The sequence below is a fragment of the Balaenoptera physalus genome (assembly GCF_965194825.1).
Source record: "Balaenoptera physalus genome assembly, chromosome: 10".
Lineage (NCBI taxonomy): Eukaryota > Metazoa > Chordata > Mammalia > Artiodactyla > Balaenopteridae > Balaenoptera > Balaenoptera physalus.
The window spans coordinates 1374973-1389233 of NC_138889.1; the positions used below are offsets into that span (position 1 = coordinate 1374973).

Below are 14261 nucleotides of genomic sequence, written 5' to 3' on the forward strand. Positions count from 1 at the left end.
AAATTTTCAACTCAGGAGACAAGGAGAAGGGGGAGAGGGTAGAGACAGCACAAAATCAAATAGAGAAAAGAAAATTATATATAACTCAGAAAGTATATAATAGAAAACAGAAAAAGATATAGGGAAGATGAATAAATCTACAAGCTAGTTCTTTGAAAAGACTAAAAGTTCAGACAAGATTGAGTAAGAAAAAAGGAAAAAGTCCCAAACACACAATATGATGTATAACTTCCAAGAAAGAAAGAATTTTTTAAGTCCCAGTCAATCCAAAAGAAGAAAGGAAACAAAAAAAGAGCTATAGAATAAAAATACGATATATTCTAGAAGAAACAGAAGCAAGAATTAAACAATAACTGTTCAAGAGAGTTGTGTTGTCCCCAGAATCTTCACCTCACAATCACAAAAAAAAGCAGTCACAGAGTTTTATAAGTGAATTTTAAGAGATATTCAGGGTAAAGATAATTCTTTTGCAAAATATTTTCAGGGAACAGAAAAAGAGGAAAAAATCAGTTAATGCGTTTATTATAAGACTGATTTCAAAACTGAACAAGACACTCAAATAAAATTTTAAGTCAAGTTTAGTTATCATCATAAATATACGTATTTGAGATAAAACACTAGCGAATCTTGATCCCTGGTCGGGGAGCTAAGATCCCACATGCCTCAGGGCCAAAAAACCAAAACATAAAACAAAAGCAATATTGTAAAAAATTCAATAAAGACTTTAAAAAATGGTCCACATCAAAAAAAATATGAAAAAAAAAACCACTAGCAAATCCAGTCCAGCAATCTATATGTGGGTACCCACAGATGCATGTCTCACAACCAAGCCAGATTCATCCCAGAGCCGTAGATGGACTCAATATCAGAAAAATTTTCAATGTAATTTACCGCTTTAACAGAAGAGTGAAGAAAAACCTTATCATCCCTTCAACAGATGCAGAAAGGCCTCAGTAAAACTCAACAATTATTTATGATTAAATTATTTGCATATTAGATGAGCCAATTATCAATTTACTGCTCTCAGCGTCCAAGCCACTGTTCGGGGGCAGCTCTGCACTAAGGGACGGGCCCTGGAAGCATCCTCTCCCCTTCAGTGAGTGTGATGCTTAGCTTTGCCACATGGGGGCAGTCGGGACACTCAGGCGCAAAGGGCTTCTGCTCTGGGTTTGCATTTCTCTGGTCCTGTGACTGGTCAGTGGTGTGAGGACACCCCACGGTCCCTACTTCTTTCAAAATTCAATACATTATAAGTAGCATCCATAAAGACCAATGGAGGGTTAACCCGGAAAGGCAAGGGAACGTAAATCTTTTGGAATGAACATAATGAATACAGTTACAGATGTAAAACATTACATTATGTGCCCCATGGCATTGGCTAACATGTTTCTGCTCTTTTTCTTTCTATATTGTAAGTTCCAGCTTCTCAGGACTGCCTTTACTTTTTCCTGACGTTAACTAACAAAACCCAACACCTTGACCATAAAAGCAACAGAGCTTTCTAATTGCTGGTGACAAACATCTCATCAAGAAACAGAAAAAGTTTAGTAGGTATTTAGGGACCACTGACCTAAGTAACCTATAATAACTCATTCAGTTTCTGCATATCCCAACAATTAGAAGTTTTTATGTCGAGTGTAATGACATTTAAGAAGACAATATAGGAAATAAATTTATGTTGTTGTTACTTTTTAAAAAAAAGAATAAAACCAGAAAAATATATTCTGCATCATAAAATGATGAAATACCCTGCAAAGGGCGCTTGGACTTGACAACAAGACCTTACAGGAAGGGCTGCAAAGTGCTGTGGATGTAACCCCGACGCCCAAGCCGAGCCCAGTTTTGAAAGGCAGCCGGGCCTGGGGCCTGCCTGACCCCCCAGCACAGCTGGGCAAGTGCCTCAGTGTCCTCACCTACCAAAGACAGTGACGCCCCTCGCCCCGTGGGATCGCTGCGGGGGGCGGGGTCCCTCCTTCCCAGGGTTTAGCACAGGCCTGACAGTGTGTAAATACTGCACATGTGTCGGGAGGGAGGAGGTCTGGTGGCTCCCTGTGCAGGGCCCGATGCGTTCAAATTTGCAACGCTGGTCCCGGCAATGGCAGGGTCGCTACAAGGAAGGCTTCCCGGGCATCCCCCACCTTCGGGAGCCCTGTTCCTAGAGCTCCCGCACATCCTTTTACCAGCCGCTTCCAGCGTTTTCCATCTGGGCTCACCTTCACCCCACCGTTATGGACTCTCAGTTTTTTCAGTTTCAAGACTTTTCTGGAAATAGGTCCCTTATGAAGGAACCACCACTTTCCTCATTCAAACATGGATTTTCCTTGGGGCGTGGTTTTTACTCAACCTGCCGTGTGTATGCAGGCAGGAGCCTCTGCTTCGTGTGACTTCCGGACACCTCATTCCCATGGCGTGGTCAGGCCTCGAGGCGACGCCGGCCCTGGACCAGCTGGCAGAGCCCTCAGGGCAGCGAATACACCACGACCTCCAGGACAGTTGTCAGGACTAAGCGATGTTTTGAAAACACTCAGAAAATGCCTACTCGCCGGTGCACCCTAAATACACGGTGCATCTTGTCCCTAGTCGTCGGTACACCCTAAGTCCACGGCGCCCCTTGTCCCTCGTCGTCGGTACACCTTAAGTACACGGCGCCTCCTGTCGCTAGTCGTCGGTACATCCTAAGTCCACGGCACCTCCTGTCCCTAGTCGTCGGTACACCCTAAGTCCACGGCGCCTCCTGTCCCTACTCGTCGGTACACCCTAAGCCCACGGCGCCTCCTGTCCCTAGTCGTCGGTACACCCTAAGTCCCTGGCGCCTCCTGTCGCTAGTTGTCGGTGCACCCTAAATACATGGTGCCTCTTGTCCCTAGTCGTCGGTACACCCTAAGTCCACGGCGCCTCCTGTCCCTAGTCGTCGGTACACCCTAAGCCCACGGCGCCTCCTGTCCCTAGTCGTCGGTACACCCTAAGTCCACGGCGCCTCCTGTCCCTATTCGAAGGTACACCCTAAGCCCACGGCGCCTCCTGTCCCTAGTCGTCGGTACACCCTAAGTCCACGGCGCCTCCTGTCCCTAGTCGTCGGTACCCCCTAAGCCCACGGGGCCTCCTGTCCCTAGTCGTCGTTACCCCCTAAGTCCACGGCGCCCCTTGTCCCTAGTCGTCGGTACACCCTACGTCCACGGCGCCTCTTGCCCCTAGTCGTCGGTACACCCTAAGTACACGGGGCCTCTTGTCCCTAGTCGTCGGTACACCCTAAGTCCACGGCGCCTCCTATCCCTAGTCGTCGGTACACCCTAAGTACACGGGGCATCTTGTCCCTAGTCGTCGGTACCCCCTAAGTCCACTGAGCCCCTTGTCCCTAGTCGTCGGTACACCCTAAGTCCACAGCGCCCCTTGTCCCTAGTCGTCGGTACACCCTATGTCCACGGCGCCTCTAGTCCCTAGTCGTCGGTACACCCTAAGTACACGGGGTCTCTTGTCCCTAGTCGTCGGTACCCCCTACGTCCACGGCGCCGCTTGTCCTTAGTCGTCGGTACACCCTACGTCCACGGCGCCTCTTGTCCCTAGTCGTCGGTACACCCTAAGTACACGGGGCCTCTTGTCCCTAGTCGTCGGTACCCCCTAAGTCCACGGCGCTTCTTGTCCCTACTCGTCGGTACCCCCTAAGTCCACGGCGCCTCCTGTCCCTAGTCGTCGGTACACCATAAGGACACGGAGCCTCCTGTCCCTAGTCGTCGGTACACCCTAAGTACACGGCGCCTCCTGTCCCTAGTCGTCGGTACACCCTAAGTACACGGCGCCTCCTGTCCCTAGTCGTCGGTACACCCTAAGTACACGGGGCCTCCTGTCCCTAGTCGTCGGTACACCCTAAGTCCACGGTGCCTCCTGTCCCTAGTCGTCGGTACACCCTAAGTACACGGGGCCTCCTGTCCCTAGTCGTCGGTACATCCTAAGTACACGGCGCCTCCTGTCCTTAGTCGTCGGTGCACCCTAAGTACACGGCGCCTCCTGACCCTAGTCGTCGGTACACCCTAAGTACACGAGGCCTCCTGTCCGTAGTCGTCGGTACACCCTAAGTACACGAGGCCTCCTGTCCCTACTCATCGGTACACCCTAAGTACACGTGGCCTCCTGTCCCTAGACATCTGTACACCCTAAGTACACGGGGCCTCTTGTCCCTAGTCGTCGGTACACCCTAAGTACACGGGGCCTCCTGTCCCTAGTCGTCGGTACACCCTAGGTCCACGGCGCCTCCTGTCCCTAGTCGTCGATACACCCTAGGTCCATGGCGCCTCCTGTCCCTAGTCGTCGGGACACCCTAGGTCCACGGCGCCTCCTGTCCCTAGTCGTCGGTACATCCTAAGTACACGGGGCCTCCTGTCCCTAGTCGTCGGTACATCCTAAGTACACGGCGCCTCCTGTCCTTAGTCGTCGGTGCACCCTAAGTACACGGCGCCTCCTGACCCTAGTCGTCGGTACACCCTAAGTACACGAGGCCTCCTGTCCGTAGTCGTCGGTACACCCTAAGTACACGAGGCCTCCTGTCCCTACTCATCGGTACACCCTAAGTACACGTGGCCTCCTGTCCCTAGACATCTGTACACCCTAAGTACACGGGGCCTCTTGTCCCTAGTCGTCGGTACACCCTAAGTACACGGGGCCTCCTGTCCCTAGTCGTCGATACACCCTAGGTCCATGGCGCCTCCTGTCCCTAGTCGTCGGTACACCCTAAGTCCACGCGCTTCTTGTCCCTACTCGTCGGTACCCCCTAAGTCCACGGCGCCTCCTGTCCCTAGTCGTCGGTACACCATAAGGACACGGAGCCTCCTGTCCCTAGTCGTCGGTACACCCTAAGTACACGGCGCCTCCTGTCCCTAGTCGTCGGTACACCCTAAGTACACGGCGCCTCCTGTCCCTAGTCGTCGGTACACCCTAAGTACACGGGGCCTCCTGTCCCTAGTCGTCGGTACACCCTAAGTCCACGGTGCCTCCTGTCCCTAGTCGTCGGTACACCCTAAGTACACGGGGCCTCCTGTCCCTAGTCGTCGGTACATCCTAAGTACACGGCGCCTCCTGTCCTTAGTCGTCGGTGCACCCTAAGTACACGGCGCCTCCTGACCCTAGTCGTCGGTACACCCTAAGTACACGAGGCCTCCTGTCCGTAGTCGTCGGTACACCCTAAGTACACGAGGCCTCCTGTCCCTACTCATCGGTACACCCTAAGTACACGTGGCCTCCTGTCCCTAGACATCTGTACACCCTAAGTACACGGGGCCTCTTGTCCCTAGTCGTCGGTACACCCTAAGTACACGGGGCCTCCTGTCCCTAGTCGTCGGTACACCCTAGGTCCACGGCGCCTCCTGTCCCTAGTCGTCGATACACCCTAGGTCCATGGCGCCTCCTGTCCCTAGTCGTCGGGACACCCTAGGTCCACGGCGCCTCCTGTCCCTAGTCGTCGGTACATCCTAAGTACACGGGGCCTCCTGTCCCTAGTCGTCGGTACATCCTAAGTACACGGCGCCTCCTGTCCTTAGTCGTCGGTGCACCCTAAGTACACGGCGCCTCCTGACCCTAGTCGTCGGTACACCCTAAGTACACGAGGCCTCCTGTCCGTAGTCGTCGGTACACCCTAAGTACACGAGGCCTCCTGTCCCTACTCATCGGTACACCCTAAGTACACGTGGCCTCCTGTCCCTAGACATCTGTACACCCTAAGTACACGGGGCCTCTTGTCCCTAGTCGTCGGTACACCCTAAGTACACGGGGCCTCCTGTCCCTAGTCGTCGATACACCCTAGGTCCATGGCGCCTCCTGTCCCTAGTCGTCGGTACACCCTAAGTCCACGGCGCCTCCTGTCCCTAGTCGTCGGTACACCCTAAGTCCACGGCGCGTCTTGTCCCTAGTCGTCGGTACACCCTACGTCCACGGCGCCTCTTTTCCCTAGTCGTCGGTACACCCTAAGTCCACGGCACCTCCTGTCCCTAGTCGTCGGTACACCCTAAGTCCACGGGGCCACCTGTACCTAGTCGTCGGTACACCCTAAGTCCACGGCGCCTCTTGTCCCTAGTCGTCGGTACACCCTAAGTACACGGGGCCTCTTGTCCCTAGTCGTCGGTACCCCCTAAGTCCACGGCGCTTCTTGTCCCTACTCGTCGGTACCCCCTAAGTCCACGGCGCCACCTGTCCCTAGTCGTCGGTACGCCATAAGGACACGGAGCCTCCTGTCCCTAGTCATCGGTACACCCTAAGTACACGGCGCCTCCTGTCCCTAGTCGTCGGTACACCCTAAGCCCACGGGGCCTCCTGTCCCTAGTCATCGGTACACCCTAAGTCCACGGTGCCTCCTGTCCCTAGTCGTCGGTACACCCTAAGTACACGGGGCCTCCTGTCCCTAGTCGTCGGTACATCCTAAGTACACGGCGCCTCCTGTCCTTAGTCGTCGGTGCACCCTAAGTACACGGCGCCTCCTGACCCTAGTCGTCGGTACACCCTAAGTACACGAGGCCTCCTGTCCGTAGTCGTCGGTACACCCTAAGTACACGAGGCCTCCTGTCCCTACTCATCGGTACACCCTAAGTACACGTGGCCTCCTGTCCCTAGACATCTGTACACCCTAAGTACACGGGGCCTCTTGTCCCTAGTCGTCGGTACACCCTAAGTACACGGGGCCTCCTGTCCCTAGTCGTCGGTACACCCTAGGTCCACGGCGCCTCCTGTCCCTAGTCGTCGATACACCCTAGGTCCATGGCGCCTCCTGTCCCTAGTCGTCGATACACCCTAGGTCCATGGCGCCTCCTGTCCCTAGTCGTCGGTACACCCTAAGTACACGGGGCCTCCTGTCCCTAGTCGTCGGTACATCCTAAGTACACGGCGCCTCCTGTCCTTAGTCGTCGGTGCACCCTAAGTACACGGCGCCTCCTGACCCTAGTCGTCGGTACACCCTAAGTACACGAGGCCTCCTGTCCGTAGTCGTCGGTACACCCTAAGTACACGAGGCCTCCTGTCCCTACTCATCGGTACACCCTAAGTACACGTGGCCTCCTGTCCCTAGACATCTGTACACCCTAAGTACACGGGGCCTCTTGTCCCTAGTCGTCGGTACACCCTAAGTACACGGGGCCTCCTGTCCCTAGTCGTCGGTACACCCTAAGTCCACGGCGCCTCCTGTCCCTAGTCGTCGGTACACCCTAAGTCCACGGCGCCTCCTGTCCCTAGTCGTCGGTACACCCTAAGTCCACGGCGCCACCGGTCCTAGTCGTCGGTACACCCTATGTACACGGCGCCTAATGTCCCTAGTCGTCGGTACACCCTAAGTACACGGCGCCTCCTGTCCCTAGTCGTTGGTACACCCTAAGCCCACGGGGCCTCCTGTCCCTAGTCGTCGGTACACCCTAAGTCCACAGCGCCTCCTGACCCTAGTCGTCGGTACACCCTAAGTCCACGGCGCCTCCTGTCCCTAGTCGTCGGTACACCCTAAGTCCACGGCGCCTCCTGTCCCTAGTCGTCGGTACACCCTATGTACACGGCGCCTCCTGTCCCTAGTCGTCCATACACCCTAAGTCCACGGCGCCTCCTGTCCCTAGTCGTCGGTACACCCTAAGTCCACGGCGCGTCCTGTCCCTAGTCGTCGGTACACCCTAAGTCCACGGCGCCTCCTGTCCCTAGTCGTCGGTACACCCTAAGTACACGGCGCCTCCTGTCCCTAGTCGTCGGTACACCCTAAGGACACGGCGCCTCCTGTCCCTAGTCGTCGGTACACCCTAAGTCCACGGCGCCTCCTGTCCCTAGTCGTCGGTACACCGTATGTACACGGCGCCTCCTGTCCCTAGTCGTCCGTACACCCTAAGTCCACGGCGCCTCCTGTCCCTAGTCGTCGGTACACCCTAAGTCCACGGCGCCTCCAGTCCCTAGTCGTCGGTACACCCTAAGTACACGGCGCCTCCTGTCCCTAGTCGTAGGTACACCCTAAGTACACGGCGCCTCCTGTCCCTAATCGTCGGTACACCCTAAGGACACGGCGCCTCCTGTCCCTAGTCGTCGGTACACCCTAAGTCCACAGCGCCTCCTGTACCTAGTCGTCGGTACACGCTAAGTCCACGGCGCCTCCTGTCCCTAGTCGTCGGTACACCCTAGGTCCACGGCGCCTCCTGTCGCGAGTCGTCGGTACACCCTACGTCCACGGCGCCTCCTATCCCTAGTTGTCGGTACACCCGAAGTCCACGGCGCCTCCTGTCCCTAGTCGTCGGTACACCCTAAGTCCACGGCGCCTCCTGTCCCTAGTCGTCGGTATACCCTATGTACACGGCGCCTCCTGTCCCTAGTCGTCCGTACACCCTAAGTCCACGGCGCCTCCTGTCCCTAGTCGTCGGTACACCCTAAGTCCACGGCGCCTCCTGTCCCTACTCGTCGGTACACCCTAAGTCCACGGCGCCTCCTGTCCCTAGTCGTCGGTACACCCTAAGTCCACGGCGCCTCCTGTCCCTAGTCGTCGGTACACCCTAAGTCCACGGCGCCTCCTGTCCCTAGTCGTCGGTACACCCTAAGTCCACGGCGCCTCCTGTCCCTAGTCGTCGCTACACCATATGTACACGGCGCCTCCTGTCCCTAGTCGTCGGTACACCCTAAGTCCACGGCGCCTCCTGTCCCTAGTCGTCGGTACACCCTAATTCCACGGCGCCTCCTGTCCCTAGTCGTCGGTACACCCTAATTCCACGGTGCCTCCTGTCCCTAGTCGTCGGTACACCCTAATTCCACGGCGCCTCCTGTCCCTAGTCGTCGGTACACCGTAATTCCACGGCGCCTCCTGTCCCAAGTCGTTGGTACACCCTAAGTCCACGGCGCCTCCTGTCCCAAGTCGTCGGTACAACCTACGTCCATGGCGCCTCCTGTCCCTAGTCGTCGGTACACCGTAAGTCCATGGCGCCTCCTGTCCCTAGTCGTCGGTACACCGTATGTACACGGCGCCTCCTGTCCCTAGTTGTCCGTACACCCTAAGTCCACGGCGCCTCCTGTCCCTAGTCGTCGGTACACCCTAAGTCCACGGCGCCTCCGGTCCCTAGTCGTCGGTACACCCTAAGGACACGAGGCCTCCGGTCCCTAGTCATCGGTACACCCTAAGTACACGTGGCCTCCTGTCCCTAGACATCTGTACACCCTAAGTACACTGGGCCTCTTGTCCCTAGTCGTCGGTACACCCTAAGTACACGGGGCCTCTTGTCCCTAGTCGTCGGTACACCCTAAGTCCACGGCACCTCCTGTCCCTAGTCGTCGGTACACCGTATGTACACGGCGCCTCCTGTCCCTACTCGTCCGTACACCCTAAGTCCACGGCGCCTCCTGTCCCTAGTCGTCGGTACACCCTAAGTCCACGGCGCCTCCTGTCCCTAGTCGTCGGTACACCCTAAGTCCACGGCGCCTCCTGTCCCTAGTCGTCGGTACACCCTAAGTCCACGGCGCCTCCTGTCCCTAGTCGTCGGTACACCCTAAGTCCACGGCGCCTCCTGTCCCTAGTCGTCGGTACACCCTAAGTCCACGGCGCCTGCTGTCCCTAGTCGTCGGTACACCCTAAGTCCACGGCGCTTCCTGTCCCTAGTCGTCGGTACACCCTAGGTCCACGGCGCCTCCTTTCCCTAGTCATCGGTACACCCTGAGTACACGGCGCCTCCTGTTCCGAGTCGTCGGTACACCCTTAGTCCACGGCGCCTCCTGTCCCTAGTCGTCGGTACACCCTACGTCCACGGCGCCTCCTGTCCCTAGTCATCGGTACACCCTATGTACACGGCCCCTCCTGTCCCTAGTCGTCCGTACACCCTAAGTCCACGGCGCCTCCTGTCCCTAGTCGTCCGTACACCCTAAGTCCACGGCACCTCCTGTCCCTAGTCGTCGGTACACCCTAAGTCCACGGCGCCTCCTGTCCCTAGTCGTCGGTACACGCTAAGTCCACGGCGCCTCCGGTCCCTAGTCGTCGGTACACCCTAAGTCCACGGCGCCTCCTGTCCCTAGTCGTCGGTACACCCTAAGTCCACGGCGCCTCCTGTCCGTAGTCGTCGGTACACCCTACGTCCACGGCGCCTCTTTTCCCTAGTCGTCGGTACACCCTAAGTCCACGGCGCCTCCTGTCCGTAGTCGTCGGTACACCCTACGTCCACGGCGCCTCTTTTCCCTAGTCGTCGGTACACCCTAAGTCCACGGCTCCTCCTGTCCCTAGTCATCGGTATACCCTAGGTACACGGCGCCTGCTGTCCCTAGTTGTCGGTACACCCTAGGTATACGGCGCCTCCTGTCCCTAGTCGTCGGTACACCATAAGGACACGGGGCCTCCTGTGCCTAGTCGTCGGTACCCCCTAAGTACAGGGCGCCTCCTGTCTCTAGTCGTCGTTGCCCCCTAAGTACACGGGGCCTCCTGTCCCTAGTCGCCGGTGCCCCCTAGGTACACGGGGCCTCCTGTCCCTAGTCGCCGGTGCCCCCTAGGTACACGGCGCCTCCTGTCCCTAGTCGCCGGTGCCCCCTAGGTACACGGCGCCTCCTGTCCCTAGTCGTCGGTGCCCCCTAGGTACACGGCGCCTCCTGTCCCTAGTCGTCGGTGCCCCCTAGGTACACGGCGCCTCCTGTCCCTAGTCGTCGGTGCACCCTACGTACACGGCGCCTCCTGTCCCTAGTCGTCGGTGCACCCTAGGTACACGGCGCCTCCTGTCCCTAGTTGTCGGTGCACCCTAAGTCCACGGCGCCTCCTGTCCCTAGTCGTCGGTGCACCCTAAGTACACGGCGCCTCCTGTCCCTAGTCGTCGGTGCACCCTAACTACACGGCGCCTCCTGTCCCTAGACACAGTCAAGTTAAATATCAGGTTAAGTTCACGTTAAAATTCTTCTGATTGACCAAGCTGGGCTTGCATTTCTTTTTGTCACCATCATTGAGTACATGTATGTGCCAGGCATGGCGACAGGCATTTTTGTTATAAATAAGATAGAGGTTTTCTCTCATTGAATCATCAACACAAAGTTATAAGGCTTTACAGGACCCTGGGAGGTGAAGGCTGGAGGCACAGCTGGGCGTGAAGACCAGGTCTGTCTGCCGCTAAACCCCGACCCCTAAGTCACTAAGCTGCAATATTCCTGCCCTTTCAACACTAACCCTCACCTTCCTGATGCTGGTGTTTCCTTACGTGTTTCTTTTTTATTCTAGGATTATTCCTCTATGTGCTCATCTCCATAGACATAAAGATTGTTTTTTTTGTTTGTTTGTTTGTTTTTTGTTTTTTTTTTTAATAAATTTATTTATTTTATTTATTTATTTTTGGCTGTGTTGGGTCTTCGTTGCTGTGTGCGGGCTTCTCTAGTTGCGGCGAGCGGGGGCTACTCTTCATTGCGGTGCGCAGGCTTCTCATTGCGGTGGCTTCTCTTGTTGTGGAGCACGGGCTCTAGGCGCATGGTCTTCAGTAGTTGTGGCACTTGGGCTCAGTAGTTGTGGCTCACAGGCTCTAGAGCGCAGGCTCAGTAGCTGTGGCGCATGAGCTTAGTTGCTCTGCGGCATGTGGGATCTTCCCGGACCAGGGCTCGAACCCGTGTCCCCTGCATTGGCAGGCGGATTCTTAACCACTGCGCCACCAGGGAAGCCCAAGATTGTTTTTAAAACACCATGTAGGGGTTTCCCTGGTGGTGCAGTGGTTAAGAATCCGCCTGCCAGTGCAGGGGACACGGGTTCGAGCCCTGGTCCGGGAAGATCCCACATGCCGCGAAGCAACTAAACCCGTGCACCACGACTACTGAGCCTGCGCTCTAGAGCCCGTGAGCCACAACTACTGAGCCCACGTGCCACAACTACTGAAGCCTGCACGCCTAGAGCCCGTGCTCTGCAACTAGAGGAGCCACTGCAATGAGAAGCCCATGCACCCCAACGAAGAGTAGCCCCCGCCCGCTGCAACTAGAGAAAGTCCACGTGCAGCAACAAACACCCAAAGCAGCCAAAAAATAAATTTAAAAAAATATATATATATAAAAAACACCATGTATTTAACTGGAAATATACTTTGAGCATCTGTCGTAAAACTGAGTTCTCTTAAGGGGCACAATGACTCTCCCGTTGGAGAGGCTCCTGAGCAAAGCCCTGCGTCACCCCATCCAAGGACGGACCACAGCAAACTAAGCACGCGAGGTAAGTGAAAGGTGTGCGCTGCACTCCCCACGCCAGAGGCTCAAGCCCCCTGGGGCCATGCTCACGTGGTGACGGTGTTGAAGCCGCAGGCTCTCAGCTTGAGCAGCCGGTCCCTCCAGTAGACTCTGGGCACCCGGAAGTAGTGGATGGAGCCCCCGAAGATGAGGAACTCATGACCCTCCAGCGTGAAGTACGGGTTCCTTCCTGCTCTCTCTTCAGTCTGAAGCCCCACCGAGCGGTCCTTCAGCTTGAGCGGGGTCAGGTGCGACCAGTTAAAGCTGTGGAGGGGCAAGAGGGAGAGAGGGGTGGGGGAGAGGGAGGCTGTGGGAGCCCTAGCGGAAAGGGAAGGCATGGCAGTGGCCGAGCGCTGATGTTACTTCCTCCCAGAAAGGAGAAGGGGCCACCTCCCTCCCCGCTCGGGCACACCTGCGCTGGTCTGGCTTCAGCTGGTCGTTTTCAAATACAAAGTTATCTCTGTGTTTCACTCGAGGAGCAAAACCTGATGAAATAAATGGCAGGAAAAAGATGCACAGGACTCTTCTCCAGGAGAGACAGGGGCTGAAAAGAGAAAGAAATAGCAGTGACCCACGGAAGGTGCGAGGGATGCTGGAGGGACCAGATGGCAGGTCGGAGGCAAGGGAAAGGCAGGAGCCCGGAGGCGGCTCACGACTCGGGCGGGTCTCTGCGCTCCACCCGGGTCCACCCAGGGTCCTGGGCCACCGGGGCGGTCCCACTGCCCACCTCATTCTGGACAGAGAGCTGGGGACGGACTTTCCGTCCTAAAAGCCTACAGCCAGGGACAGGGCAGGGCTGGGGAGTGGGGAAGGGTCCTAGGAAAGGTGGGGGAGGGGGAACGGGGCTCAGTGCCAGGCGGGAGCGTTACATCCACCAGGTTCGGGAAGGACTCGGTGACCGGCAGGAGGAGCGCTTTCTCAGCACCCACACCCTGACTTTCTTCCATCGCAGGTGACGGACAGACCCCCAGCAGGGGGGGCAGGAACAGCACTGGAGGAGAGAAGCCTTGAGGAGGGTGGTGATGAGGAGAGTCTTGGGCAGATCTGAGGGCCCAGGAGGGTGTCCCAGTGCAAGGTGGCCCTTGCCCCAGGTAACGTTCCCAGGGCTCGACGCAATAAATGCCTGTGGATGACGACTGACAGAACGCGGAGGGCGTCTAGGAGGCTCGGGGCGATGGGGAACCGGCATGGGGCGTGAGCGAGCCCGCGCCTGGAAGGGCAGGTGGGCTGGGGGCTGGGGGACCTTCACCTGGAACGCTGCGGGGAGCCCATCACCGCTAGGCCGAGGAGCCGACGTCCCGCTCTGCTCCCGCCGCCTCTCCGCTGCCCAGACGCCGCGCGGGGACGCGGGGACGCGGCCAGCTCAGGTGCGCGCTGCGGGGACGCGGGGACGGTCTCAGGCGCGCGCCGCCCGGGACGCAGGGGACGGAGGCGGAGAGTCGGGCTCTGGGCGGCGGGAACAGCAGCCCCGCATCGGACCGAGGGTGTCGAACAGCCTCTGGTAGCAAATGCCTTTCAGCGGCGGAAGGAAGGCGGGAGGGTGTCGGGTTATCGCCCTGACCTTGAATTTCCGAAACTGTGTTTCACCGACCAATCGGGACAGAGAGGCGGGGAGAGGTAGGACCGAAGGGCGACTTAGCCTACGTGTGCGGGAGAGCCGGGAAGTTTTGATTCCGCCGGTTCAGCAACTTCAGCGAGAACCCCTCTGGCTCCGGGCGCACAATGAAATACTTCAATAAGATGAGAAACGCGAAATAAAGGTGCCGCGCGGTGCGGGGGACGCAAGGGCGAGGGACATGGGCTACCCTGGAGGAGTCGTTTTCCCAAACTGCGTCGGGAAGTGAGTGAGAATTACCAGAGGAAGGAAGAGTAGGGACGCTACTCCTACCCGTGGGAACAGCCTCAAAGTAGCTACGTCGTGTGTGCGAGGGCCACAGCTTGGAATGCTTCGTTTACAAAGGAGCAGAGATGCGGGGGCAGAGGTCAGCTCCGGAGGAATCTGGTCAGGGAGCGCGCGGCGGAGGCCGTGCTAACTAGCAACTCAGCCTCTTTCCCGAGATTTCAGGCAGAACGTTAAGTCAGGTATTAGTTTTATCGGG

General features: G+C 57.0%; 1 protein-coding gene across 2 annotated transcripts in view; it reads right to left on the reverse strand.

Annotated features, from left to right (window-relative positions):
• Positions 1-13790, reverse strand: part of LOC309636390 (beta-galactosidase-1-like protein 3) — a 32049-nt gene extending 18259 nt beyond the window's left edge. The window contains exons 1-3 of one of the 2 annotated variants that reach the window (XM_082409557.1): positions 13412-13790; positions 12575-12706; positions 12214-12426 (exon numbers count right to left, since the gene is read on the reverse strand). In XM_082409557.1, the coding sequence (XP_082265683.1) occupies positions 12214-12426; positions 12575-12706; positions 13412-13434 (368 nt within the window). In that variant the 5' untranslated portion in view covers positions 13435-13790. Of the gene's footprint in view, positions 1-12213; positions 12427-12574; positions 13294-13411 lie in introns of those variants that run through there. The other variant, XM_082409556.1, reaches the window with a different exon arrangement.
• Positions 13791-14261: the final 471 nt, after the last annotated feature.